Source organism: Chelonoidis abingdonii, chromosome 8 (genome assembly GCF_003597395.2).
Source record: "Chelonoidis abingdonii isolate Lonesome George chromosome 8, CheloAbing_2.0, whole genome shotgun sequence".
Classification (NCBI taxonomy): Eukaryota; Metazoa; Chordata; order Testudines; family Testudinidae; genus Chelonoidis; species Chelonoidis abingdonii.
In genome coordinates this window covers 34440502-34467945 of record NC_133776.1, presented here as the reverse complement: position 1 = coordinate 34467945, position 27444 = coordinate 34440502, and the positions used below count along the sequence as shown (strand labels likewise).

At 39.3% G+C, this 27444-nt stretch overlaps 1 protein-coding gene across 1 annotated transcript in view; it reads right to left on the bottom strand.

Moving 5' to 3' along the window:
- DNER (delta/notch like EGF repeat containing) overlaps nt 1-27444 on the bottom strand; it is a 298336-nt gene that overhangs the window by 87925 nt on the left and 182967 nt on the right. The window contains 1 exon segment of the mRNA XM_075068501.1: nt 9756-9901. Within this exon segment, the coding sequence (XP_074924602.1) occupies nt 9756-9901 (146 nt within the window).

The window sequence follows — 27444 nt, the reverse complement described above, 5'->3', positions numbered from 1 at the left end:
GGTACTGGAGTAAGAGAGGCATAAAATTCAGAAGTGTTTTACTCACTAATGTTAACAAAATGGACAGTTAAAAAGCTAAGGATAATGATGATAATGTCAGAAGATATGTAGTAACAATTTATCATAAAATATAGTAAATTTTTTTTTTGAAATTTTGACAACAAAAAGTGTTGCAACACTTCCAACTCAAATTTCTAATGATAAACAACAGTTTGGGGATTCACAGAAGTTATTCTGCAGAGATGATTAGGCGTCTTTATTTGCTATCAGATAAATCATCTTAATTTTTTTCAAATCATGGTGTTATATATTTTTCCTGTGTAGGTGACATGTGCTCATTAATTTGAGCACAAAAGCAACACAAAGGGAAGGAGAAATTACACACAGTTGTAATCCTAAACAGAATGGTATCTAAACAATTCAAACCAAATGTAATTTATATACAATTCTTCTGTGTATTTTAGTTAACAATATTATGGCGTACAAATCTATAACTATACATATAGATTGGGTAGCAATTAAATTGAAATCAAACCAATTTCTTATTAGCAAATCCAAAATATAAATTCTCTGCTATTTTCTAGTGATATACTGTACCTACAGCAAAACAAGCTAAGTGGGTACTACTGGAAATAAATAAGAGGAATAATCATCGTACCAGATGCTGGATTTCTGATATTTTTACAACAAGCAAGAGAGATTATAAAAACTACATTGTGACAGATAATTCATTCTGCATTCTTAATTATAGAAAATTTATCCTTAGTAAAGATGTTCAGACCTAATCTGATGCCTGCCTCTCCCTTGCACAGAAAGACATAATATTCGTTCAAATTTTTGGCTAATTACTATAACGTATAGCCCAAATATTACTCTAATTTAGACTAGTATAAATCTGGAATAACTCCACTGAAGTCATTGATTTACACCAATGTAAGTGAAAGCCTGTATCTAAAATACTTCAGCTTTCATTATGAAACAAAGCTTTGTTTGTGAAGACTGCCATCAGAACATATATCCCTATATTCACTGTTTTATTGCATCTGAATGCATCCAGACAGACTAAAACAGCAGCATCAGGAGGGGTGTGGCCTTCCTGTCATTTATCTTAATGAAATCCTATTTGTGATTACTTAAATGCTAATAGTGGTAATTGCTTCAGAGATAAATGACATACTGAATAATGTCCAGAAAATATGTTAATATTCTAGTATTGACTCTGAATAGAGTTGGTATCATATTGATGTCATTCAGAGAAAACACCAGAACATGTGTGTTTCAGAAGGAATTAAATAACTTTAGCACCTAGGTCAGCTGTATCTAGTCTGGATGGCTTTTACAGTTCTGATAGGCAGTATTATTTTCTGAATCTTCAAGTGTTTATTAGTGAATTTATATATATTTACTGCTACATACATAAAGCAGTGCATGTTATTTTTCAATTGTCTCCTTCAATTTTCTACATGGGGAATTTCAGACATTGGTGCTCAGTTACCAATATCTCTGCACCAGCATAAACCCCTAGTATAGACAGGGAAAATTACTATAGGAGCCAATTAGCACTGGTGCAGCTGCCCCAACTTGAAACCAGGGTAAACCGTACTGGTGCATATGGTGGTTTAAAGGGGAACTTTACCTAAGGGTTTTACTGTTGAAGCTATACTAGTGACTGACCACCAGTGACTGAGACTGGGACAAATATTCAGCACAGACAATATTTTAGATTAATCTCTTCAGGGCAGAGACTGATTTTTGTAAGTTCTTGATTAAATATAACAAGTTACAATATTCATTTGTGTTTCAATTATGTTTTCTTACAGATTTTTAAACTTTTAAAACTTTGGATAGAAAACATGTTTGTTATAATTTGCCACAGTATATATCACGACACAATCTGGAGTTGTATTGTGTTCTGCATGAAAAAAAAAATGGACACACTGAAAAAACCCTTTTTGTAAATTCTGGTTTATTCTAATGATATAATAATAGATTTAAAATGTATTAATGTTAAAGAAGAATGATGTACAAAGATCTTCAATTTTTTTAATTGTTAAACTAATAAATTTTATGCTACTTATATGGTCATTGATTCCTTCATCATAACATATATCTTAAAAAGTATGAACTTTTTTAGAAGGTTAAAGATGCTAATTACACATGATTTATGTGCCATTATTCCAATCTCATTGTTAACCCATACTGGCAAAAGTACAAAAATCATGCACGTATGTTGCAAGGCATACAAAGATGCTACCTAATAAAGTACATTTTTCATGTATGAATCAAAGTCTTTGTCTAAATTTAAAATTTATACTGGCATAGCTATGTTAATGGGGAGAGATGGGGGAAAATACCACACACCTGACTGACAAAGCTATGCCAACAAACCTCCAGTGTAGACACAGCTATGTTGATGGACAAGTGATTTTGTTGGCCTACCTAATGTTACTTGGGAAGACAGTGTTCCCACACAGGCAGAAATTCTTTTGGAGGAGAATACAACCTTGACTCAGAATCTACTCTCTCAACAGAATTTGGACCAGAGGTCTGTGTATTGCATTCCTCTCATCAACAGTACAGTAAAAATTGGAAGGGAATCTATACCTTGGAAGCCCTTTTGATTTCACTACTACTTTGTATTCAACAGCTGGTGAAAATAACATTTGACTGTAACCAAACATAGAGGGCCAACATATTCCTTGCTCAGGAGTTTTCCTGAGCAAGGAATGAGTAGAAGCTGGGTAATGAGCTCTAGATCTGGACCAAGTTTATCTGTTTACTGTTTTACACGCTCTACAGATTACAGCATGCCTCTGCACTTATACTACAGGAAACTGTTAATTATAATTTACTTTCCAGTTAAGCAGATGTGGTAGCATATTTCTTTTCCATTAAAATACATTTGAATCAAACTGGTGAGGTACATAAACAAACAAAGATGGTCATTAATATTCCTGTTGGCAGTGGAAGCACTGACTACAGCCAGTGGAGCTTTTAGCATATTCATGGCACTAGGCCTTTTATACATTCTTCTAAAAACATGCTTTACATCTTGGAATACTAGATTATACAAAGAGAATGAGTTATAGATAAAAACAAACAGAAAATCACAAAGGGCATGTTGTAAAGATAAATAAAATTAAAGTTTCAGCTTTGCAAAAAGAAGGACAGAAGATCAGCCTTGGGGGAAACTGATACTATGGCTGAGTCAGATTGAGCATATAATTTTGGCAGTTGCTTGCTATATCACTACAAAAAAATCACCAAGTCATTTCAGGGCATGTCTCACCTTGGATGAGGAAAATAGTGGCAAAAACATCCCACTCAACTCAGCATGCACCTCCCACAATCAAGTTAATTAAAACTACACTGTTCATATTGGGTCTGAATCAAAGTTTCCAGTCTTAAATTGTAAGGCTAAAGAGCAAGAAAATTTCTGTTTGAAAAACAAGTAAGGAGAAATAAATAAAACGACATTTTTATTCTTAATGGGGTAAAAAACTGTTAATAAATTAATTATATTTGGAAATCATAAACATAACCGATGCCTTGGCTGATTTTCCGCAGTCTAGAATGATTTTTAAAGTAGTATGGTTGTACGTAGAGGATCATAAATGTTAGGATTGTTTTTTTCCCCAGTATGTTCCAAAGAATTGAAAGACTTTTCTGTAGAAGTTAAAGAATAGCTATAGTTGGAAGCCCAAATTTGATCTGTAGCGAAGACTTATGAAGGATATTGCTACTTCTAGTTCTTTCTGCCTATAATACTTTGGTATATGACTTTTTCAGAAACTGACCTCTCTAGGGCTTCTCTAGGTCCAATAGTGCCACCTGCTGCTGCTAGTTAGCCATAAGCTACAGTGTGCTAGAAGCAGTTCCCATCGCAAGTTATTCCCTTAATAAATATCCTCCTACTACTACTATTCATTGGTCTGTTTTCAGTATACTCTTTGCTACAACCGATGTATCCTAAAACTGAATTCCCTGGATCCTTGACTCATGCTGATTTGAATGGGGATTGATGGCACAACACATTTCAGAAATGATCTCTAAATAACCTATTATTTTTAACAGTATTACTTCATTGGCCAGAAAATGGGGGTTGGATATCTGCTTATTCTGTAGGATCAACCAAAAAAAGGTTTCAATTTGATAACCACATAAGACAATATTTCAACCTCTTGGAACTGGTGTGATAAAGTACAGTGAGCAAAGAAATGGCCAGTGATAGAGTGAATTCATAAATCTCCTTTTGACTCAATATATGTAACTGCCTCCCCACCTCCAAAAATGAAGTCTACACACCCTTTGACTGAATAGGCAAATACATTGGGGACATAATCTGAGCCCTTCTGTCTATTCCGGTGCATGTACAGGCCACAAACTCCTTTTCTGGGGGGTTAGGGGAGAACGGGGGCACCCGCAAGATACTAGCTTCTTTTTCCAAGAAACAATTGTTAGACCTTTGATCAAGAAAAAATCTCTTCAGCTATCACCTAGGCTCAAATGTTCATTTTTACAGAAAGATTGTTGGGACAACTCTGGCCCTAGTTAGTGTTAGAGCATATCATAAACTGTACCAGTTGTGATTACTGATGATCACCATTCCTGATTCTTTTAGATATGTCACCTGACTTAGTTATCACTGATCATTGTAGCCTGCAGAATATAGATATTGTATCCAGCGGTAATGCAAGGAACCTACAGGCCCAAACCCCGTAAGACTCAGCTTGAGCGCTTAGCATGAGGCTTTAGACCTACAAACCTTAGCATAAGTAAGTTAACCAATAAAAACATTGAATTATAGGGGAACCTAAGATAAGATTTTTGCTTGGTTTACAGTTGCAATTTTGCTAATAGTGCATGAAATAAACAGGTATTTTAAGTATTTTGGGATAAGAACATCTGCAAACATATAACTGCAAGATTGTTATGGCAACAAATTGACAATGCATATCAGATATGACAATGGACTTGGGATAATTAATATGCTAACTTCTAGGCTTCAGACACCCCAGTATTATCAGGGTGAGGAATTTAGTTTTGGATAGAGAAAGCAGAATATTTGTATGCATATTCATGGCAGCCACTGGACCCTGTAATAGGCCCAACCACCACAGAAGCTAGAGAGTTCTCAGGACCTTGACCATCAGACTAGCTTAGCATGCCAGAGATCAGAAAGGACCCTGCCTTCCCACTGCTAGGTCTCCATGAGAATTATGAGAGTACGCATATGGGATGATGTGGGATGTCAGCCTCATGTTGTATTCTCATTTGGTTTGGAACATTTGTGTTTTTACTGACTGTATTAATAAAAGTATTAAAATCTCAGCTCTGCTCCGAGCATGTGTGTCAGTGTTTTGCATGTCAGGTCCCCAACAAGAAACTGAATTTGAAATTTAACTTAATCTTTCTGTTGTGCTTGACTCTGGGGCGGGAACCTGGCAAACTTCAAGAAGTTTAATTGTTTTGTCAATTGGGAGTTAACTGGAAACTCTAAAGGAAAATGAATATAATCAATATCCACTCAACAAATCAGGCAACACCATGAGGTGTATTATCTCCCCTACAGAACCTAGCACTAATAGATGGAGACCCTCAAGTGACTCCATTCCTTTCTCCTTAAGAGGAGCAAGAGAGTAGTCCTAGACAATTACTCATTTCCCTCAAGGGCTCCCCCATGCAGAGACAGAGAGAGTTCCATTCTGTCCCCTCTCCTGTTCAATGATCATTTCGGCTTTTAGGAGGTTAGAAATCTCAGCTGTGCTGTCTATGGTATGCAGATGATAATCCAACTTAATATTTCTCTCTCTTTTAGCACAGCCAGTGCAGCTGAATGACTTGTTTTATGTCTAACAGAGATTGGGGTGTTGATGAGGATTAGTTGATTGAGGTTCAACCCAGAAAAGTCAAAGGTGACACAGACAGGAGATATTTATACATACAGAGTAATTCCATCTTTTCATGTTCTCTGTATGTATAAATATCTCCTGTCTGTGTGTTCATTCTGTGCATCTGAAGAAGTGAGCTGTAGCTCACGAAAGCTCATGCTGAAATACATTTGTTAGTATCTAAGGTGCCACAAGTACTCTTGTTCTTATTCCAGTTGAGAGAGTAAGCCTACCATTTCTTATGCAGGCTTACAAACTAAAAAACTAGTTCAAGTTCAGAAGCTGATGGACGTTACAAGTTTCAGCACTTAACCAAAAAGCAACTCATTGTGTGTGCTTGGCAAAAAGGTTGTAACTTTCTTTCAGGTACAGATCTCACCAACCTTTTGTCATATCAAGACTGCACTGCATTACCGTAATACACTCTAAATGGGGTGACATACCTTAAGACCATTCTAAAATTTCAGGATACATCTGCCTGGCTATTTGGCCATATTTATCATAGGCAGAACGTTACATCTATTCTGTGTGATTGGTACTGATATCAAATGATTTCTGACTGAGGTTTAATGCATTCATTTTTAGAGCTGCTGCAAAAAAGGTTTGAAATTTGAAATGTTCTGACAAAAAATATCCTTTTTTCATTATTTTCATGAAAAATGTGTCATTTTTCTACCAGCTACAGTGCTTATCAAAAAAACCAAGTTTTGAAATTTTTCAATGAAAAAGGCCATTGTTGGCAAAAATAATTCCCATGTTCTGAGTTTTAACCTATAAAACTTTAAATGGTGATGCCTTGCTCTCCCTATAGACTGATTCTTTATGTGGTTCTATGCCACTACAACAATAAATGCTAGTAATGATTACATGAATGAGTCCTACTGATTGGGCATTCCCAGTGAGGATTCTTCGCCCCTGGAAAATACTTCCCCTTTGGTCTGCCAAGGCCTGGATTTAATGACTTCCAGAGCTTGCATCAAGACTTATATTGGGCATTTGTTTTCAAAGATTTTAAGGTGGAGTGGTGGGTATTGAATAGGGTTTTGAAGTTGAGGGTTGACAGACCCTATTCGATAGCACTGAACCAATTGTGTTTCTTTTTTATTTTTATTTTTAAATAGTACAGGTCAAAGATCTATATAAATAGGTTCATTGCAAATTATAATGCACACATCTCCATGAATGAAACAACACACCAACATGTCATCACTTCTTCCAAAATAGTCAGATACAACAGTCAATGTAGATCTTTAGGTCTATGTAATATAATGTAACACATTAACACAGGGAGAAAAGAGAGAGAAGATGGGAAAATAAACAGGGAGAAAGAGGAAAGAGAGAAGTATACTGCCTTCCTCCTTTTTAGTGAACATTCTAGTTCATATGCTTTATCTTCCACATGATTTTTGGTTGAACTACTCTTAAAGTTCCAAAATTTTTGTACCTGTGCTTTAGGAGTGTTAATAAATGCATTTAAAAATCCAAACACATAAAATTATCCATACTAAATTAAATAATTCTTCTTACTAAATAAAGAATGGGCACATATTCACATTTTGATGTCCCCTACTAAGTTTTTAATGTATTATTATGTAAGAAGCTTATGTGATTTAGAAAGCTGTGGTTCTGAAAGAAAAATTTAAAATTTAGAAGGAAATAAATTTAAAAATTAAACTAGTTTATGAAATAGGAAACGTGTACTTGAATGAACAACATTGATAAACAACCACTACAGTAAGGCCCTAAACTGGAAAGTAGCATTTATTTCTAAAATGGTCTTGTAGTAATTGTGTGTATATTATCTCAAGTATTTTAAAAACTTTATTTTTCAGGTCTGAAGAAGCTGTTCCATTCTTCCAGATGTTACTACTGTCATATATGTATTTTAGCAGTTCAATTATTATCATTGCAGTTCAAACTATAATTTTCAGTCAATGTAATGTACTTTTGTTTAGAGTTTAAATTAGTAAATGCTAGCAGCTGAGCTATTATTTAATTTCCCAAATGTGCCAACTTTTCTGTGCACAGAAGGCTAACAGATGTTAATATTTGCTCAACAGCCACCACTACTTTTATCTCCCAAGTGAATATTAAATATTCACAGTTAATCTAGGTTTTTACTGTGATTTAAAATGTTTGTTGTTAAAAAACATATATACACACACATATAGATTAATGGAGAATGTGTGGCCTAATTCAAAGAAACATAGACTAGACTGGTAAAAATGACACCCTGACAACAGAATTTAGCAGAAAGTTTTATAATTCTTTCCTTTGCATGTTATTTTGTCTAGAGGAACTATCAGACCACAAAGTGATCAACAAAATTCTTATGATCTCTACTATAGTCCTTCAATATAGTATTGTTAAAGGAAAAGAGAAGTGAAGTCAACAGTAATCAGGTACAGTAAGGAAGAACAACATAACATAAAAACATAAGAATGGCCACAGTGGATCAGACCAATGGTCCATCTAGCTCAGTATCCTGTGTCTTCCGACAGTGGCCAATGCCAGAGACTTCAGCAGGAATGAACAGAACAGGGCAATTAACTAGTGATCCATCCCTAGTCATCCAGCCCCAGTATGCGGCAGTCAGAGACTTAGGGACACCCAGAGCATCAAATTGCATCCCTGACAAGCCCAGTGATGGACCTATCCTCCATGAACTTATCTAATTCTTTTTTGAGTCCAGTTATAGTTTTGGCCTTCACAACATCCCTTGGCAATGAGTTCCACAGGTTGACTGTGCATTGTGTGAAGAAATACTATTATTTTTTTTAAACATGCTGCCTGTTTGTTTGATTGAGTGATCCCTGGTTCTTGTGTTATGTGAAGGGGTAAATAACACTTCCTTATTCACTTTCTCCACACCAGTCATGATTTTATAGACCTCTGTCATATCCCTCTTCAGTGTCTCTTTTCCAAGCTGATCAGTCCCAGTCTTTTTAATTTCTCCTCATATGAAAGCTGTTCCATAACCCTAATCATTTCTGTTACTCTTCACTGTATGTTTTCTAATTCTAGTCTATCTTTTTGATTTTCAACATTACTCAAATAGCTCTGCCTTGTTTCTACCCAAGCTCATATATGGATATGCTTAGATGAATCGGTGGCATCATTTTTTAATTTCTGAATAAGTCATTATACTGACTAACATACACGGTGAGAACAGTGTAAGATTACATAAAACCTTAAAAACAACAGAGCTGCGTGTGCTGCACAAACCAGATTATACAGGTCTGCAGGTTCACGTGAAGATTTGGGTTCACTGCTTATTGCAACTCATCTCTCTTCAGTGCAGCCTCTGCTTTCTCTCCTCTTTCTACTCTCAAGACAAGCTATAGTTCTCGGGGGAAGCTGTGTACCCATTCTACTGATCTTTTACCTAAATATTTAAGAAATTGTCAATACAACACTATGGAGATCATTCATATGAACATATATCAATTAATGCTTTTGTTTCAAAAGGGAGCGTGTTTATATTTTGAGATCACTAGTGAAGAAAAGTATTCCTTGATGGTGAAAGTTAAGTTGGTTTTGTTGTAATGAAATATAAAATTACTTTATACTTGATATGAATAATTTTTTGTTATCTGGGCAGTGTTTGATTCTTCACATCTTTAATGAATTATTTCTTTGCTTTTCAGATCTTCAGTTTTGTAAATGATGTGACAAACAAGTACACTGTTATTACTTAGTAACCTTTACTAGCTTTTGAAACATATAGACATGCATGCATGCACACACGCACACACAGTAGAATTAGTATTGAAATACTAGTCTAAACATATTAGCTATGTATTTGTCCTACCCCATTTAATCTTTACTCTTTAAATAAGGTTTTTGTTAAATGTTTCACCTTACCTCAGATGGTTTTGTGATACATTTTCCTTTCCCCAAACACTGAAAGTCATCTGAGTGGCTTCCCACAGGCATGCAGGTGCTGACTTTTACTACCACAATTAAGCGTAAAGCCACAATGCATTTAGTAACTGAATCATTCACAAAACCTGAAAAACAACAGAGATTAAAGGTTTTTAATTTAAAATAAAAAATTCTAATGAACAGTTTTATTATTAGTAAAGTAAAAAATATTGAATACAGAGAAACTATTGTTCAAATTTCACCCTCATTCACTTCTCATGAAACCCCACTGAAAGCTTACATGGGATTTAAGTTAGGGTTGAATTTGTCCATGTTACTGATCAAGCTGACTGACAAATGGAAGACATTCCAGAGTCAAGATGCATCATTAGATGTCATTCAGCACTCTGTCCTCTGGCAAAACTCATGGCCTTAAATAAAAAAGTACTAAACCTGGCCCTTAAAGTTGATCTTCAATTTGTCTTGTTTCCGATAAAACTATATTTTCGTTTAAGTACCATAAAATATGTAACAGACAACTACAATAGCTTAGAAGAGTAGCTAAAGTGATGAAATAAAAGCCTAGTTTTCCTTGATTTTGTCTCAGTTTTTAATGGTAACATGAAAGCAAAGCCAACAAAGTGAACAAATTAGGTTAAAAATTAACTTAAATAATCAATCTGTAGCATAGAAAATTTAGTTTGAACAGAGTTAATAAGCACATCATTGAAACAACACAACATAAATTACAATGAATCAGTAACAACTCAAATGTTTCCTAGTAGCATTTTAGATCAAAGCTGCAGAGCTTTACCCTCTACTTGAAGGCATTACTCTGTTTCAATGTAACATGAGAACTTTTGAATACCAAAGCCAATCAATTCCAAAACTTCGGGGACTGTTCTAGGCATCACTGGACTGAACCTATTGGTTTTGCTGAAAAATCAAAAAAACCAGAAGGGAGAAATGGGAGACCCAAGTTGTCCCCACCATCTGGTCAGCAGGACGAGAACCTTCAAGTATTCTGTAATTATCTACAGATCAAATAGTTGATGGCAAACTATTTCAAAATAACAGCGCCTCCATAGCAGCTCTATTCACCCTCCCAATACAATTCAAAATACTGACACCCTGAAAGAGAAAAATAATGGAAGACAACAATTGGGAAAGTGAATGTATGAGACGAATGGAGGCATACAGAATCCCTGGCAGAGGGCAGAATGAGTTTGTATAGAGCCCCTGCTATGGGGGGATGGAATGAATGGGGAGTTTCATGGTTAGAGAGCAAGTTGTGCTTTTGGCCCCTTCTAAGTGCACCCCTCAAGCGACAGGCTGTAGCTTCCTACACCTCACTCTGGGTTGAACAACACAGTTCTACCACGCAGACTGGATCTCTGTCTTGCAGCCCTCCAAATCATGCTAATCCGAAAGGCCAAACTGGTTTTGGCACCTGTACACTCATTTTCTGCAGGAGACTATGACAGAATAAGTTTACAATGACAAAAACAGCTTTTTCAGAACAAAGTAGTATTTATTTGCCAAAGCATGCACCACATGCATAGCAAATAGGTTAAAACAACAGAGTCCTACAGGGATCTTAACTTCTCTATAAATATCTCAGGTAGGTCCAGCCTATTCCAGACTACTCTTCTGAGTTTGAGTGTTAGTTTTTATCCCCAGAGACCCTCTTTCTACGTCTCAATCAGTCTGGGTATCCGCCTTGGTCTGCTGACAACCTTTCCTCCCCTTTCCTCCCCTTTCAGCAGGAGCAAATCTTTAACTGACCAGTGTCTTCTGACCTCTGGTCTCAGCCTGGAGAAAACAGCTGTATAATCTTGCTGGCACCAGGCAGGCAGCCTCTTTATAGCAAGTAATTTGCCTATTGTGTTTGAGTGTTTGTTGGGATGCTCCTTACCTAGGTCATAATTTTGTCTTTCCTGCTTGATTTCTCCAACACCTCCTTTTGATCTCACCCCACAGTAAGTAACGCATCAAACAAACAAACAGAGAGGGATGCACAATAGTCATAAATACAATACAGCTATTTCCTATTTTGTTACAGGGTGGAGGGGGAAATGAGGCACACAAAGGCCCTGGCATGAGGGATCCCTGAAACAGACAATGCAGGGAGGATGGCACACAGGCAGCTTGTGCAATGGAGGTATAAAGAAGCCCCAGGTCTGTGAAATGAGCTCAGCCTATAGAAAACAACAAACTGTGCAATCTTCTGGTTCTAATTTTCCAGCCAAAACATACTGTTTCATATACATTTCTCTCTTTTTAATACAATTCTCCTTCTGTTGCATATTAAAAACCCAGTTGTGTATCTGTAAGGCATTGTTATGAAATAAATTGATTTGCCAATACCATAGCCATTTTGTGCACTCAGTCACCATTAACTGGAAGTGAGAACACTACATTGTTAGAAATAACTTGAGCTTTGTATAAGCACAGGAAATAGCTGCAGCTGCAGTTCTGCTGATAAGGATGGAAAATAAAATTGGAAGAATCGTGTGAATGGGCGAAAGTGTGGATAGCTGACCTTGGATTTGTGTGTTCCTGATTATGAGTTTTTGCTGATGTTAGGAAAACTATTAGTCTGCAAAGGGTTACTCTGAGTATTTGCTTTGTTTTGAGAACCTATAAAAGATCAGTCAGTGTGTGTAATTTGGAGAAGTTTGAAGAGGTTTTCTATGAGGTAAGAGGCTGACATCCAACTCCCTAGTGGCTAGGGAAGGCTGGCCCCCACAAACCTGCTGCTGACCACTCAGCACCATCTCAGACTTTGGGTAACTATATCTGGGTTGCTCTGGACTATTGCTATTTTAGATGTGTGCTTTAGATGCCCTGGGTCCAAACATTTGGATACATGAGGAGCATCCACACAACCACACTGGATGCTGCTATGTTAAGAGCTCTGAGCTTGTAATGTCAGGTGCATGTGCAGGAGGGGTGAAAGCACACTCATTTGTACTGATCATTTATCAGTGGAGGAGCTGTGGACCCCATTGGTTCATTTCCTGACACTGCCTGGAGAGAGGAACATATAAATTAGCATAGTTTCAGGATGAGAAAACTCTGGGCAATGGCATATATTGGTACTACTTGAAAAACAAGCTATAAACACAGAAATGGAAATGGCAGCATGACTTTGTTTTTAGGTTGAAAGGCATTGCTGATCGAGGGATATTTGAACACCTCATTCAGCATTCACTCCACATCAATCTACAAACCTGGTAAAAACACTTTGAAAGTTTCCAATGTTTGGCAGAAGATCTGAATGCACTTCACAGGTAAATACATTTATAGACCCTTTTAAGAACAAGTAATTTTCATCCATTTCTTCAGTGAACCCTCCTAACTTGCAGGAGACAACTGGGGGCCTCAATGGAGAAAAGACAGAGATGCCTCCTTAATACGTCACGAGGGCAATGGGTCTGCTGCTGCTGCTGCTTCCATTCAGTAAGGAGGAAGGGCAGGCAATTTGCAGGCTATTGTCTCGCTCTTTGCAAGACAATTGCAGGTAAAGGGGAGGGCACCTGAAAGGATGGAGGAGAAATTTGCTAGGAGAGGAAGGGAGCCTCTACAGATTCTGGAGGTTAGCTGAACTGCCCTATTTTGAGGCTTGGAGAATTAAGATATTCATATTTATATCATCTAAATTTCTCTGGATTTGCATAGGAAATGCCCTTCCTTGCCCAAGGAAATCCTTTAGTATCTTCTTTTCAGACAATCTAGGAACGTTTTTTTTTTTTTAAATGCTGGTATTTCTGCATTATTAATACATGAATACTAATACTGTCTATATGGATCCCTCTCCTCAACGTGGCACTTGACCTATGTGACGCTATATGATTTTATGAAAATATTGTAATGAGTGGAACAGATGTAACATGGAATATGCTTCATGCAAAAGGTCTCTTGTAAGGTATCATTACAAAGCTTATAATCTACTGAGTGTGGTCATCCTATTGTATAAATGTATCATTCTTGTATCTAAACTAGAAATATGAAATATAACTCTGAGGTCTATTGTAATTATGCAAAGTGTGGGCCATTAATGGAGGTTGGAATCTTGATGGCTCCCATCAAGCATGACAGCTGGTTGTAAATGGCTCCGTACTTGCAAGCCTTTCTGCGAATCAGGCAGGAAAATGAAGGCTTGGGGTCTCACAGGACATGTTGACCATGTCACCTAGTACTGGAATCCATCTTAAACCTGGTGCTTTTCCATTATAACAGGGGGTCTCAAACTCAAAATCACCACGAGGACCACATGAGGACTAGTACATTGGCCTGAGGGCCGCATCACTGACACCTTTTCATATAAAGTACAAAGCCCCCTCCCCTACTCCATCCTTTCCATGAGGTCCCATCCCTGCCCCACCCTTCCCACCGCATTCCAACCCTTCCCCAAAGTCCCCACCCTAACTCCACTCCCTCCCTGCCCCTATTCCAATCCCTTCCCCAAATCCCCACCCCTGCCCTGCCTCCTCCTCTCCCCTCCCTCCTGGAAAGCGCGAAGTGCCGCCGAACAGCTGTAACTCCATGGGCTGCATGCGGCCTGCGTGTTTGAGACCCCTGATTTAGGAGGAAATGTGGGGACACAGAGGGACAAAAGATTCCCGCCTTGTGCGAAAGCTATATAAGGGGGTGGCACAGAACAAAGGAGGTTCCAGTCATGAGAAATCCCCTAGTTACCACATGAGCTGGAGCTAACAAGAACTGGACCAGGGAAAAGGATTGGGCCCAGACTAGGAAGGAGTCCAGTCTGTGAAAGAAGCTTATTGGAACATCTCTGTGGTTGAGATTTCATCTGTATTCAGTTTCCTACTGTATTAGGCTTAGACTTGTGTGTTTTATTTTATTTTGCTTGGTAACTTACTTTGTTCTGTCTGTTATTACTTGGAACCACTTAAATCCTACTTTTTATATTTAATAAAATCACGTTTGCTTATAAATTAACCCAGAACAATTATTTCCTGGGGGAGCAAACAGCTATACATATCTCTCTGTCAGTGTTATAGAGGGCAGACAATTTATGAGTTTAATCTGTATAAGCTTTATACAGAGTAAAACGGATTTTTTTGTGGTTTGGATACCACCGGGAACTGGGTGTCTGAGTGTTAGAGACAGGAGCACTTCTTAAGCTGTTTCCAGTTAAGTCTGCAGCTTTTGGGAGCTTTTGGGAGGAGATTCAGACCTGGGTCTGTTTGCAGCAGGCTAGCTCAACAAGATAGGGTACTGAAGTCCCAAGCTGGCAGGGAAAACAGGCTCAGGGGTAGTCTCAGCACATCAGGTGGCAGCCCTAAGGGAGCCTCTGTGACCCAACCCATCACAACATACATCCTCAGAGCTCTTTATATAGCAGCATCCAATGGAGCTGTGTGGATCTTCCCTCATGGATCCTAATGTTTGGACCCAGGGCATCTAAGAAGGCACAGCACCCACTATAACTCAGTTCATTTCAGTGGCAGAAACAGTGAGTTACAAGGCTTTTTTGTCTCTCTCTTTTCAGTGCCACCGTTTTTATTAGTCAGTGGTTTTGTCTTTTTAAAAACACAAATGGTAGAAACTCTTAAGCTTCACAATGTAAGCCAGGCTCTAACTAATGGGGTTAGGAAGACTTCTCCCCTATGAGCTGTTTAATTCTATAACTGTCCATTAAATTTTGTTCATCTGTTTTTTCAAACCTTCCTCTGAAGCACTGGGTACTTGACATTATCAGAGACAGGACATGGACTAAATCAAACCAGTGGAAGGTGGCAGCAAACTTGTCCATTCAGGCTACACATTATCTGTCCCATACTTTTGGCAAAACACAAAATGACACTGAGTCTTTAAAGCTAAATTTCTGTCTGGATGTCCACCTGGCCTCTGCTGGAGAGTGCATGTAAGTGCTTCTATGGGCTACCACACTCCTGCCGACACTGCTGTCCACCTAGGACAGCATAAGGTATGTTGGTATAAACTGGCGTAAGTTAAGTTGCTCAGGGGGTCACCCGAGTGATACAACATATATCAATGTAAGCTGTAGTGCAGCCATAGCCTAAAAAGCACAATGTTACCACCATCAATTAATCTAAACACAAACATAATAAATTATAATAAAACTAAATTTTGATCCAAATTCGTCTGAGTTTTTAAAAGCAGCTTTATATATCATGGAAAATTTTGAAAAACCTACTTATTTAAGTTTTGTTTCTTTCTCTTTCCTTACCCTTAATTACATTAATATAGGCATGAAAATGAGATTTATTTATTTTTTTACAGTTCACTTTCTCCTGACGTTATTCCCCATCTGAAGTCATAAATTTATTAGTGACATCAAAATTAGTTGCTTGGAATGTGACTGATATGCATCCGATGAGGCGTTAGGATTTCTGGAGGGAATAAACAGCAAGACCTTAAGGAAATATTCTATTTTTATGCAAATATCATTATTAACAAGAATGACTAAAGAGAGAAGCAGAAAGTATATGAAAGAAAGATTTTCAATGACACATTACCTTCCTCTCACACCCTAAGATTTCATTCTTTTGTAGCTATTCCCTAGTGCAGTTATTCCCGAAGAGATAATTATGTTTACATGGTAAACAGGGATGTAATTCAAACTACTATTCTTACCCTTCACAAAATAATTTAGGGACTACAACTGCATTTTTCTTACTGTTTCATAATGTTTTTTCCAAGAATTTTTTCTATTATGTGGTACATTCTGCCTCTCTTCCAAAGGTCCCTGCCTGATGTGGAACCTGTACAAATCAATTGCATAGGATGAGCGAGATCTTGGGAACTCACACAGGGGACATGTAAACCTTAAAAGTCCAGTTCTCTGGGAACCTCCTGCATGAAGATGATGAGCACCATTGTGAGTGTACCAACAAATCCACTGGACATTCTCTCTGCCTAGGGGAGGCATAGGTACCGTGGAAGCTACTCTAGCTCTAAGCTTAGTTCAAGGGATGTGGAGCAGCTTGAGGCAGTGAAGGATACCTTTGCTTTAGCCCCAGAGGAACTCCTCACTTCACAGCCGAGCTGCTTGTGCTATGTACTGGAGACTGAATGCTTTATTTGATTAGAAGAAAATTTAGGACAATATAAAAGTTATAATGAGTACAGTACTCAATAAAACAGGGATCCTGTTGCTTGGATGCTGAAAGAAAGCTATTTCCAGAGCTTTTATTAAGCACTCCTTAGCTTCTAGGTATGTTAGTAATTCTATGATTGCTGTAGAAAATATTAATGGAGACTTTTCCATTTAGTTTTACAATTTTACTGTATAATGTGGATAATTAGTGTTTCTAATTTGTAATGATCTATACCTTAATTTCCATGCTGCAAACCGGAGAGTGAGGGGAAAGGGCGCAGAAAATATTTTCTTGTCCAACATAAATTTAATGCACTTAGATTTAACCATAATCAATTAGCCAATAATATTACAATAGTCTAAATGAAAAATTTACTAGATATATGTCTGATGTCTGGTTTGACTATTAAAGTGGTATGCTGCTGATCTTTTCTAAAAATTGCCAAACTGTTCTGGACCTAATCAACATCATATATTACCCATCAGTATAAAGATGCAGCCAAAAACCTCACTTCCTCTTACAATAGAATTTGATAGTCCTAGATAGAGAGAGAGTTATATAATTATATGTGCATGTTTGGAAGTATCTAAAGTTTATTTGCTTGTATGAAACAGATTGTTACACACTTTTCAGGACAGTTCCCTAAAGAAATTTAAAATCAACCTCCTTTGTACTTTGAGTCTCATTACTATTTTGGCAACAAAAGCCCTTGGCAAACTGCTGAAGAAATCATTTCTCTCACTGGAGTGCCACATTTTTTCTTATAATTCCTAATTATCACACCCAATTTCCAAAGATTGTGAAGATAAAACAAAACTATTTATTTTCTATCTTACAGTATTTATATTTAGGTATACAAGATTCATAGATTTTAAGGCCAGAAGGGACCATTGTGAGAATCTAGTCTGATCTCCTGTATAACATAAACGAATTACTTTCTGCTTCACATCCAATAGCTCTGATTGAACAAGAGCATATCTAAGCTCTACTTTAATTTCCAGGTAGGAGGATAATTTCAGACATGTTTACAGCTCCCTTGATCTCAAGCCTCAAGAAAAATAATACAGCTGCTTATAATGATAGGTAATTTTGTTCAATTTAACTTTGCAGTCTTTCCAAGGCCCAGTTAAAATGTAATGATGTCAAAGTAATTTCAGGGGAAGAAGTCAGGCCTGAACTATTTACACCAGTGTGTATGAACAATTTAAAAACCTTGTAAATCAGAGTCTGAAATGGAAGAACTCTGCATCTATTTTAAAGAAAAGACTCTTTCAAGCTTACACATAATCAGTTGATAATGAAAAAATATCTGTATGATTTCACTGGAACCATACATGGTAAGATATACTAGAACTCATCATGGTAAGATATACTAGATCTCATTCTCATCATTGCTGTTTTGCATCCTTCAGCCTAGGAGAACAAAGCACATACCTTAATCTGTCTATTTCTCTCACTTCAAGAGAGTCAAAGTCAAAACACAACAATCCTCCTACAGACCATTTAGGCACATAGCTTGGGTCTTGCAACTAATTTTGTTATGCAGATCAGAAACTGTGAACCACACCACTATAACCAGTACAGCTAGTCCTTCCTTCTTCCATAAATCAGTGCACTCAGAGGGTGCCACTATATATACTTGCCCTCTGGAGATTCTGCCCCTGTGTATAAACTACGGTAGAGGGCTACTCTGGGTACATCACCCGGAAGCCACAAACCACGAAACAACTATCTTCCTTTGCTTTCATAACGTTGATAACAGATCATAATCTCTACTATGACAAAGATAAGGGAGTACTTTGGATCTGAGGAACAGTGCAAGGCTTTACTTGCTGTTGTCTGGCACAAGTTAGATATCCAAGCTGTTTTGAATTTAGCAAACTAATCAGAAAGTGTGTCACTGAGTCTCTTATTACCTTGTGGATAGCAGCATCCAGTGAAGAGAGAGAAAAAATGACGACAATACCTATCGGGTGAAGAACCAAACAGTCTCTGGCAACTGACAGACAACTATTTCCCATTTAAGATGCTAAATGTGGGATCCTCAGTCACAGCACAGGTGACTTTTGAGATAGCTACACAGAATCTGAACTGGACCAGCCATTGAAGAGAGAAGATGACATTACCAAAGCTGTCCTGGCAACAGTACAGGAAGGTGGCTGACTAAGGTAATGTGCAAGGTCACTATTACTGTGCATTACTGGAGCATAGCTGGCTGTATCGATGGGGGTAACAGATGTGGCTCCTGGTATATGCATTGCTGCTTGGTTATTGTGCTTAGTGAGTGCAGAAATGCGCTCTCACTATTTCCGTGCTACAGTGAATTCCAACCAGAAAAAATTTTTCTCCCCGAAGGCCCCATTGGCCCTGTTCATACAGTGCTGACTAAAATTTAGTAATTTAGATGAATACATTACCCCAATCTCCTCCACTAAAGGCACTAAAATTACAAGCTCAAATGAGATTCTGTTCTGTCGTCATGCACCAGTCTTGCCAACAGCTGGGTCAATGTGCCAGGTCCCCAGAGGAGAGTTGAACCTAGGCAGGTAATGATCAAGTATCACTCTCCTGGCATCCGATGCTCGCACTCCTGCAAACAGAGGCTAAGGGACACCATTCCTTACCCACCTGGCTAATACCCATTAATGGACTTAACCTCCATGAATTTATCTAGTTCTCTTTTAAACCCTGTTATAGTCCTAGCCTTCACAACCTCCTCAGACAAAGAGTTCCACAGGTCGACTGTGGAAACCTGGTGTAGTGAGGACAATCAATGGGACACAATCATTCCGGGGTACAAAATATATCGGAAGGACAGAACAGGTTGTGTGGGGGAGTGGCACAGATGAATTATGTTCCAAACAAAAATCTCTGTGCAATTTTAAAACAAATACATTAAAAACTTAATAAATTAAGAGAACTGAACCTATGAAAGGGAAAACATTCATGTCCATTTCAGCCACATACACCTTCCATGGCTTGCTAGTGCAGCAGGACCTCATGCCGCATGGATTGAGAGGCACGTATAGAGAGATCGATATATTGAGTTCTCTATGGACTGCAGAGGGAGGCGAGTCTGAGATCATTGAACCTGCAGGTCCATCAGAGTCTGCAGCATCTGTGTTTGCTGCCTGGGAAGCCCCATTACGCCCTGGTGCACCTCCCTCCTTTTCCTGCTGGGGTTCCTGGACCTTTCTCCTTTTCACTCCTCTTCCTTCTCTTTCCACAATGTTCATCTTCCAGACCCTGTGCTTACAGTCCAATATGCAGCACTGGCTTGCAGGATTTCATTGAACATGTGATCCTGAAACCTCTTCTTTCTCCCTTATCTGGCTTAGGCGTGGAGAAGGAGACCCTGAAGGTAGCAATGGCTGCAGCTGAAGATGAAACATATTTGCTACTGAAAGTGAAACAAGATGCTGAACTCACTCCCCTACATTCTCACTTTACTTGGGATTGCTTGTGCACAGTGCCCAATACACTACCAGCCATGGTGAGTATGGCTCTCTGGGAGTTGGGGAAAATGAAGAGTAAATTGCTCAGCTGCATAATTCTAATAGCGCAGGGCAAAGGCACTGAATATTGACACCATTTTTCATAGGCTGTGATGCTTTAGTTGGTACCTCACTCCTGAGTGTCTCAAAGGCAGAGAGAACATAGTTGCTGCTAGCGTCCCGAAGACGTCCAGACCCTTGTGCTGCTAGCCTGTGTACTGCAATGGTGCCTCCTGAAATAATAGCTGAGTGGTGTGGAGGAAGAAAGAAGGCAGCCCTCCCTAGAAACCTTCAGCAAACAATTGCAGAGTACCTCCATGAAAATTTCATGAAGATCTCTCAGCAGGATTCAAAGGACACCTCTATGCACATAAAAAAAATGTGCTCTGCAAGCCCCCTCTAGAGGGGAACAAAAAGTAGACAGCAACTCTACCTCTCTTGGTAGTACCACTACCTCTTCTAGCACAAGTAAATTAATGAAAAGTCAAAAAATATGTCCTACTAACTTTGGGGGTGCCATCCGTCTAATTGAAAATTTATCTGCACACTTACCTGAGATTCCTTCCCCTGCACCAGGCTCGCCTGCGCTTGACTGGCAGGACTGCCTGGACTGCGGTGGAGTCAAAAACAGGTCCTGGCTTGCTGCGCAGCTGGATTCCGCTATCTCATTTCCCATATTACTCCTCCTCATCCACTACCTCCTGCTTGCCATTCACAACAAAGGCCTTTGACTCAGGCTCCTCAGAGGTATCTGCGATGCTGTGGGGAGGGGGGGTCTCTGCCAAGTAGGGCATGCATCTCTTTGTAAAGGCAGCAGGTCTACAGCTCAGCACCAGACTGTTGGCCTCTCTGACCTTCTGATATGCCTGCCACAGCAATTTGGCTTTCACACAGCACTACTGCTGGTGCCTGCCATACTCCTTCTCCTGCATCCTATGAGTAATCTGCTGGTCGAGATCAATGTTTTTATGGCTGGTCCATAGCTGGGCCAGCACAGTCTCTTCTCCACACAGGCCCAGGAGATCCAGTATCTCCTGTCTGTTCCTGGCGGCAACATGTCTAGCGTGTATAGCTGGCGTGGTCAGCTGGGCAGTTGCACTCAAAAATTGAAAGCTTTAAGTGTGCTCGCCAAGCTGGGCAATCAGGAAAAGGAATTTCAAAAACGTGTAGGGCTTTAAAGGGGAGGAGAGGTTTCTGGTCACTGTGGCCCCTGGGCAGCAGAGTTCACTATGGTGACCGACCAGAGTGGTCAGAGGGTGGCATTGTGGAATAGCTTCTGGAAGACAATTAGGGTTGACATAAGTAACGCAGTGTGTACACATGCACTGCATGGACCTAAGTATATTGACTGTGGCTCTATATCACTCGGGGAAGTGGTGTTAGTACATCGGTGTAATAGGCTGCTTACAGCAGTAGATCAATTTAAGTGTGGAAACATGCATGACTACGTTGACATAAACCGCCATACATCCACCTAACTTTGTAGTGTAGACTGGGCCTAAGGTACTAGAGAATAGCTGCCCAGAACATCACAGATCCCTCTACCCAAAATACTGCTAGGCAACATAGCAGGTGGACCTATATATACATGGCTGTGATGGCAGAAAAGCTGCCATATGGACACAAACCATGTTATTTGTAACTGGTCAGCTAACCAGGCCTCCACCCAGTTACACAAATCACTGATGTTGAAGTATGGAGGAACAATTTGCTACAGAAGACATGAATCAGTCAGATCCCATTTTGGCAGCAGCATATTTGATCTCCATTGTTAAATGTAGAGATTAGTGACAAACATATCAAGAATCCTTTCAAATGCTTTTCCTTCAGAAAAAAAAATAATCACATGAAACACTGTGATTTAAAAAGTAATTCTTCTCTGAGCAGCAAGAGTAAAAACATCATTGTTTCTCACTAAAACCCACTCAGTTTCCAAATAAACACATGTTCCTTACTAACTGTCAGCACTGAAAATCACACTAGGCTTGGATAGTCAAGCAGAGTCATTTCCTTCTTATACATAATCACCAACACAGTAGTACTCCTGCTGGCCAAATTATGTTCTCAGTCTCAGTAACATTTGTGCAATGCCACTAACCTTAGTGAGGATCACTGAGGTACAGATTGATAACAATGAAGTTGCATAGGTGCAACAAAGGACATGAATTTGGCCTGCATTTCTTTATTACTGGTGCTAGTGCTTGAGAAGGAAAGTACCCAGCTTAACCTTCAAAACTGAAGCTAAATTTTGCAGAGCTGGTGGTTTAGAATATATTTGAAAACTGAACAAATGAATCACTTGGGCATAATAAACCCCAAAATGAATTTTCACAGCCACTTTTCTGTGTAGAACCACATTTAAAATAGATCATGGCTTTGTGTTACTGCCTCTAAATATGGCACAATTAAATGAAATAAACCACATAAAGATGAACAAAATCACATAGCAATGTGATATGGACCCTTATGAGATTATTTGTATACTGCCTGCAATATCAGTTTAGAGTGTGGCTTTCTGCCATGTCTCTGAGGGCTGTATTTATTGCACTAGACAATGCTGCCAACATACTAAAAGATGGCAGGATTGGCTAAACTAATAGATTTCCCACACGAGAATTTCCCATTACACGCTTGTTGTGTTCCTGAATGAAAGTAATTAGAAACACCCACAGTGCAGGCAAATTTGCAATTAACAGTATTTTGGGGGCCAAACAGAAAGACCGTCAAGAGTGTCTGATCCCCCAAGGAGCTGGGGCAGACTGTAAAAGGCAGAGGTTTTATCTATGCTCATTGGTTCAGCCTGAAAATGGGAAAGATCATGAAAGAATTGACTAATCCTATTTTAACATATACACATTGTATAATAATAAATAGCAACACTGATTATCTGAAGACCTCAAAGCACTTTACAAACTTAATGAACTGTGCGTCACAAAACCCCTTGGAATTACGTATTAGTATCCTCATTTTACAGATGAGAAAAGAAGTTAAATGACTTGTCCAAGGCCTCACAGCTAGTCTGTGACAGAGCCATGAATAGATTGCAAACATCCTGACTTCTAATCCTGTGCTTTTTTCATCAGACCATCATCCTGCATAAACAGAAATCTGAAAACTGGTTTTTACCCCAAAAACTATAGATATCAACAAGTCATAAACCATCTACCACAACCTTTGAAAAGCTGAATTTCAAAAGGTTAAAACTATAAAATGTACTCACTTCCCACAATTTCCTGCTGGGACATGCAACAGTTAAAGGTCAACTGCAAAGTATTTGACAAAAATGTTTTAAAAAATTGTAAAATTTCTACCTCCACCCCAAAAAATGCAGAAGATGCTTAGAAATACAGCACCATGTTTTGGCAAAAATTGAATTAAGTATCACTTGCTGGTCCTGCTCTCTACTCTGCCCTGTGGCCATTTTATGTGGAATTACTGGTATATTTTTTATATTAAAATACTCTCTGGGAGCCCTTTTCATAAGCCCCCATCAGAATTAATATATTTTCAAAAATGAAAACATTTAACATTGGTTTTTGAGTTGAAATGCTGATGCAGCCATTGGTCAGTGTTTTCTTTTCTTCGGGATCTTAAATATCCCGTCAATATAGTGTCATCTGAGCACGCCTACAGGATCAGGCCCTGGAGGACAGACAGGTGAGGGAAGGCCCATCTTCACTTGGTTTGAGGCTTAGGCAGAAGATAGGCATCCAGATGCCTGCCTGGGCAACAGTGCACATGCCCAGAAGCAGAGGTTTAGGGAACTTTTACAGGAAAAATATAGGCACCAAGTGAGTTCAGGTGCCCACAGGGTTAGGTAACAACTGAGCAGGGACTCTGTGGATCATAGTAGTGCCTAAATCTGGGGATTTAGGCACCTAGGTCCTTTGTGGATCTAGGCTAAAGTAATTACAGTTTAATGCTTGAAAGAGGAGGCCCTATATTATATTATATTTTCATAAACAGTCTGTTGAAGATTTGCTGCCAGAACACAAGTGTGGTATATTGTAACAGGACAAAAGGATTTAAAAGTTTGTTTTAGTTCAGCTGCATGTTTCCTTCTTGGCTTATAAAGCTATCATTTAAAAACAGTCCTTGAAATTAACACCTCATTGAATCGAATGAATAATATAGTTCACATTCTGTTGCTGCTGCTACTGTTACCTGAGGGTATGTCTACACAGCAACAAGAAAACTGCGGCTGGGCTGTGCCAGCCGACTTGGGTTCGCGGGACTCAGGTTGTAGGGCTGTTTCACTGCTGTGTGGATGTCTTGGCTTGGGCTGGAGCCCAGCCTCTAGGACCCTTTGAGATGGAAGGGTCCCAGAGCCTGGTCTCCAGCCTGACCCAGAAGTCTACACAGCAATGAAACAGCCCTGAAGTCCAAGCCCTGGGAGCCCAGATCACCTGGAATGGGCCTGCCATTGTTTTTCCTTTGTTGTGTAAACAGGTTTTTCTTTGCTGTGTAGGCAATTTTCTGCAAGGCTGGTGTAGGGCCTAAACCCAAGTGGAATCCTCCCTGCTGTAAGCACAACACTCAGTCATGTTTGTACAAATATGTCCTTAAAGGTGAACTGCAATCATAAAAATGGAAATTCTATTTACCTGAGCACAATGCACTGAATTCACCAATAACCAGGCTATGGTCTTACACTGAAATAACTAAAACTGTTTTAATTTACTCTCTTTGTTATTTTGGTACAAGTCTGTGTGCAGACAGACACTTATTGTGAAATAGAATTGTCCTATTTCAATTTTTACTTATCTAAGTAAAAAATCAACTTAAGCTAAATTGAATTCTTCAGATGGAAATATGATTATCTTTCCACTGCATGAGGTGTAATAACACCGAATGCCTCTAAGGGTGCACATATACTGGACCTAAAACACACAGATTTCAATTGTTCTTCTAATTTGAAACCCTCACAACCAGATACATTAAAGGTTATGATCCTCTCCTTGTAATTAGTTTAAAAATAGCTACAGATTATCTACCATTATCAGTTTATTTTTAATATAATTTTCTTTTGTACAAAAGATATTCACTTTGTCACCATAATATGTCTCTAACCCATGTTAGAGGTTACCAATAGCTAATGCATGAAAAAGAGCAATAACTGTGTGCATTAAATGGCCCAGAGACCATCAACAGAGCAGATAATTAAAACTCATGAGACTGGAGATTAATAGTGGTCAGGGCAAAGATGTCTGAGTGGAAACCTTCTGGCATTACAACGGCAAGTCAGCACTTTTAATGCTAAATGTTGCTTCTGCACAACCGTGATGAACTGGGAATGTTCTTAATGTTTGCTCTGAATACTGTGTTGGTGCCTCAGTGTTCCCTATGCAGTTCTTAAGTATCTAGCTGGTGGAATAAGGGTGTGTGATTGCTGCAGAGGAAGGGGCCAGTGCACCTAAATGCCTGACACTCTGTCTCCTAGCAACTGATGGCCTGGGCCCCTCCCCTGCAAAGGTGCCAGCTGAAGGTGTTGGAGACAAAGAGATCAAGTGACCTCCTGGCCCCGGGAAAGGGCGGAGCAGCGAGGAGGGCTGGAGGGGTTGTTAGTCTGGAGCTTACTGGGGAGACGAGGAGTGAAGTGCAGACTGGGGTCTGGCTCACTGACCCCAGAATGGACCTGGCGAGGGGTCGGTTCACTGTATCTACAAGCTCTGTTTTAGACCCTGTCCTGTCATTGAATAAACCTCTGTTTTACTGGCTGGCTAGTGAGAGTCACGTCTGACTGCAAGTGGGGTGCAGGACCCTGTGGCTTCCCAGGACCCCGCTGGGGCAGGCTCGCTGTGGGAAAGCGCACGGAGGGGTAGAGGATGCTGAAATGCTCCAAGGAGAGACCCAGGAGGTGACAGACGTGAGCTTCTTGCCCTGAACAAGTCTGCTCCAAGGGAGAGGAGACTCCCCAAAGTCCTGCCTGGCTTTGTGGGGAGCTGTTCCAGAGCATCGCCCGGGGACTCCGTGACAACAACACACACACATATAGAGCCAATCCACAAAGTTTTTACACAAACCCTGAAAAGTTCACAAGTGTGTTTAGAGCTGAGATTTTAGTTCAGACTCATTACTAATTTTCATAGGGTTAAATTAAGCATGCTTTAAAATTCAGATGAGGTGTCATTTAACTACAGAAATCACCGTGATAAACTTGGATGACTGTATGTGGCAGAAAATTTGCACTATTGCTATATATTATATACTTCATTACATGCGCAATATGTTGCGTAAATACAATCTACTGTGCATTTGTCAAATGAATGACTTTCACAAAATCTGTTTGTCGAGCATACATATGTTCAATATGCGTATTGAAGGCTGTAAAAAGTTTTCTGACTGAGAAATAGTATGTGATCATGTGATTCATGACTGTACAGTAATGGATGTCCAAATGGAACACAGTGAAAGCATAAGGGCTGCTATACCCATTTATGCAGATCAGCATGTTCCCCACTGCACATGAGCCCCATTTTAAGGGCATGTGCAGAATGGGAGGGAAGGGTCATGGGCCCACTATACGCAGGGGATGTAACTATGAGTGGGTCTTCCTTTGGCCATGTAAGAGAAAGGGAGAAGTCTTCTTGCAGCACCATGAAGCAACTGCATAAGGGCCTGGCACAATCTGTCCCCAGCAATTGAACAGCATTATTTGGTGATGCACCTTTAATGTGAGATTGCCAATGCAAAACTAATTAGGCTGAGTTTAGCTACAGTATTTTAGGCAGAGTTTTAGAAAGAATTTAAAATGACTAAATATAGAAAAGCAGCAAAGAGTCCTATGGCACCTTATAGACTAACAGATGTATTGGAGCATGAGCTTTCACTGGTGAATATCCACTTCACCGGATGCACGTAATGGAAATTTCCAGAGGCAGGTATAAATATGCAAGCAAGAATCAAGCTGGAGATAACCAACCGAACTCCACTGGCCATCACATACAGTCCCCAGCTAAAACCTCTCCAACGCATCATCATCAGGGATCTACAGCCCATCCTGGACAATGATTCCTCACTGTCACAGGCCTTGAGTGGCAGGCCAGTCCTCGCCCACAGACAATCCGCCAACCTGAAGCATATTCTCATCAGTAACTACACACC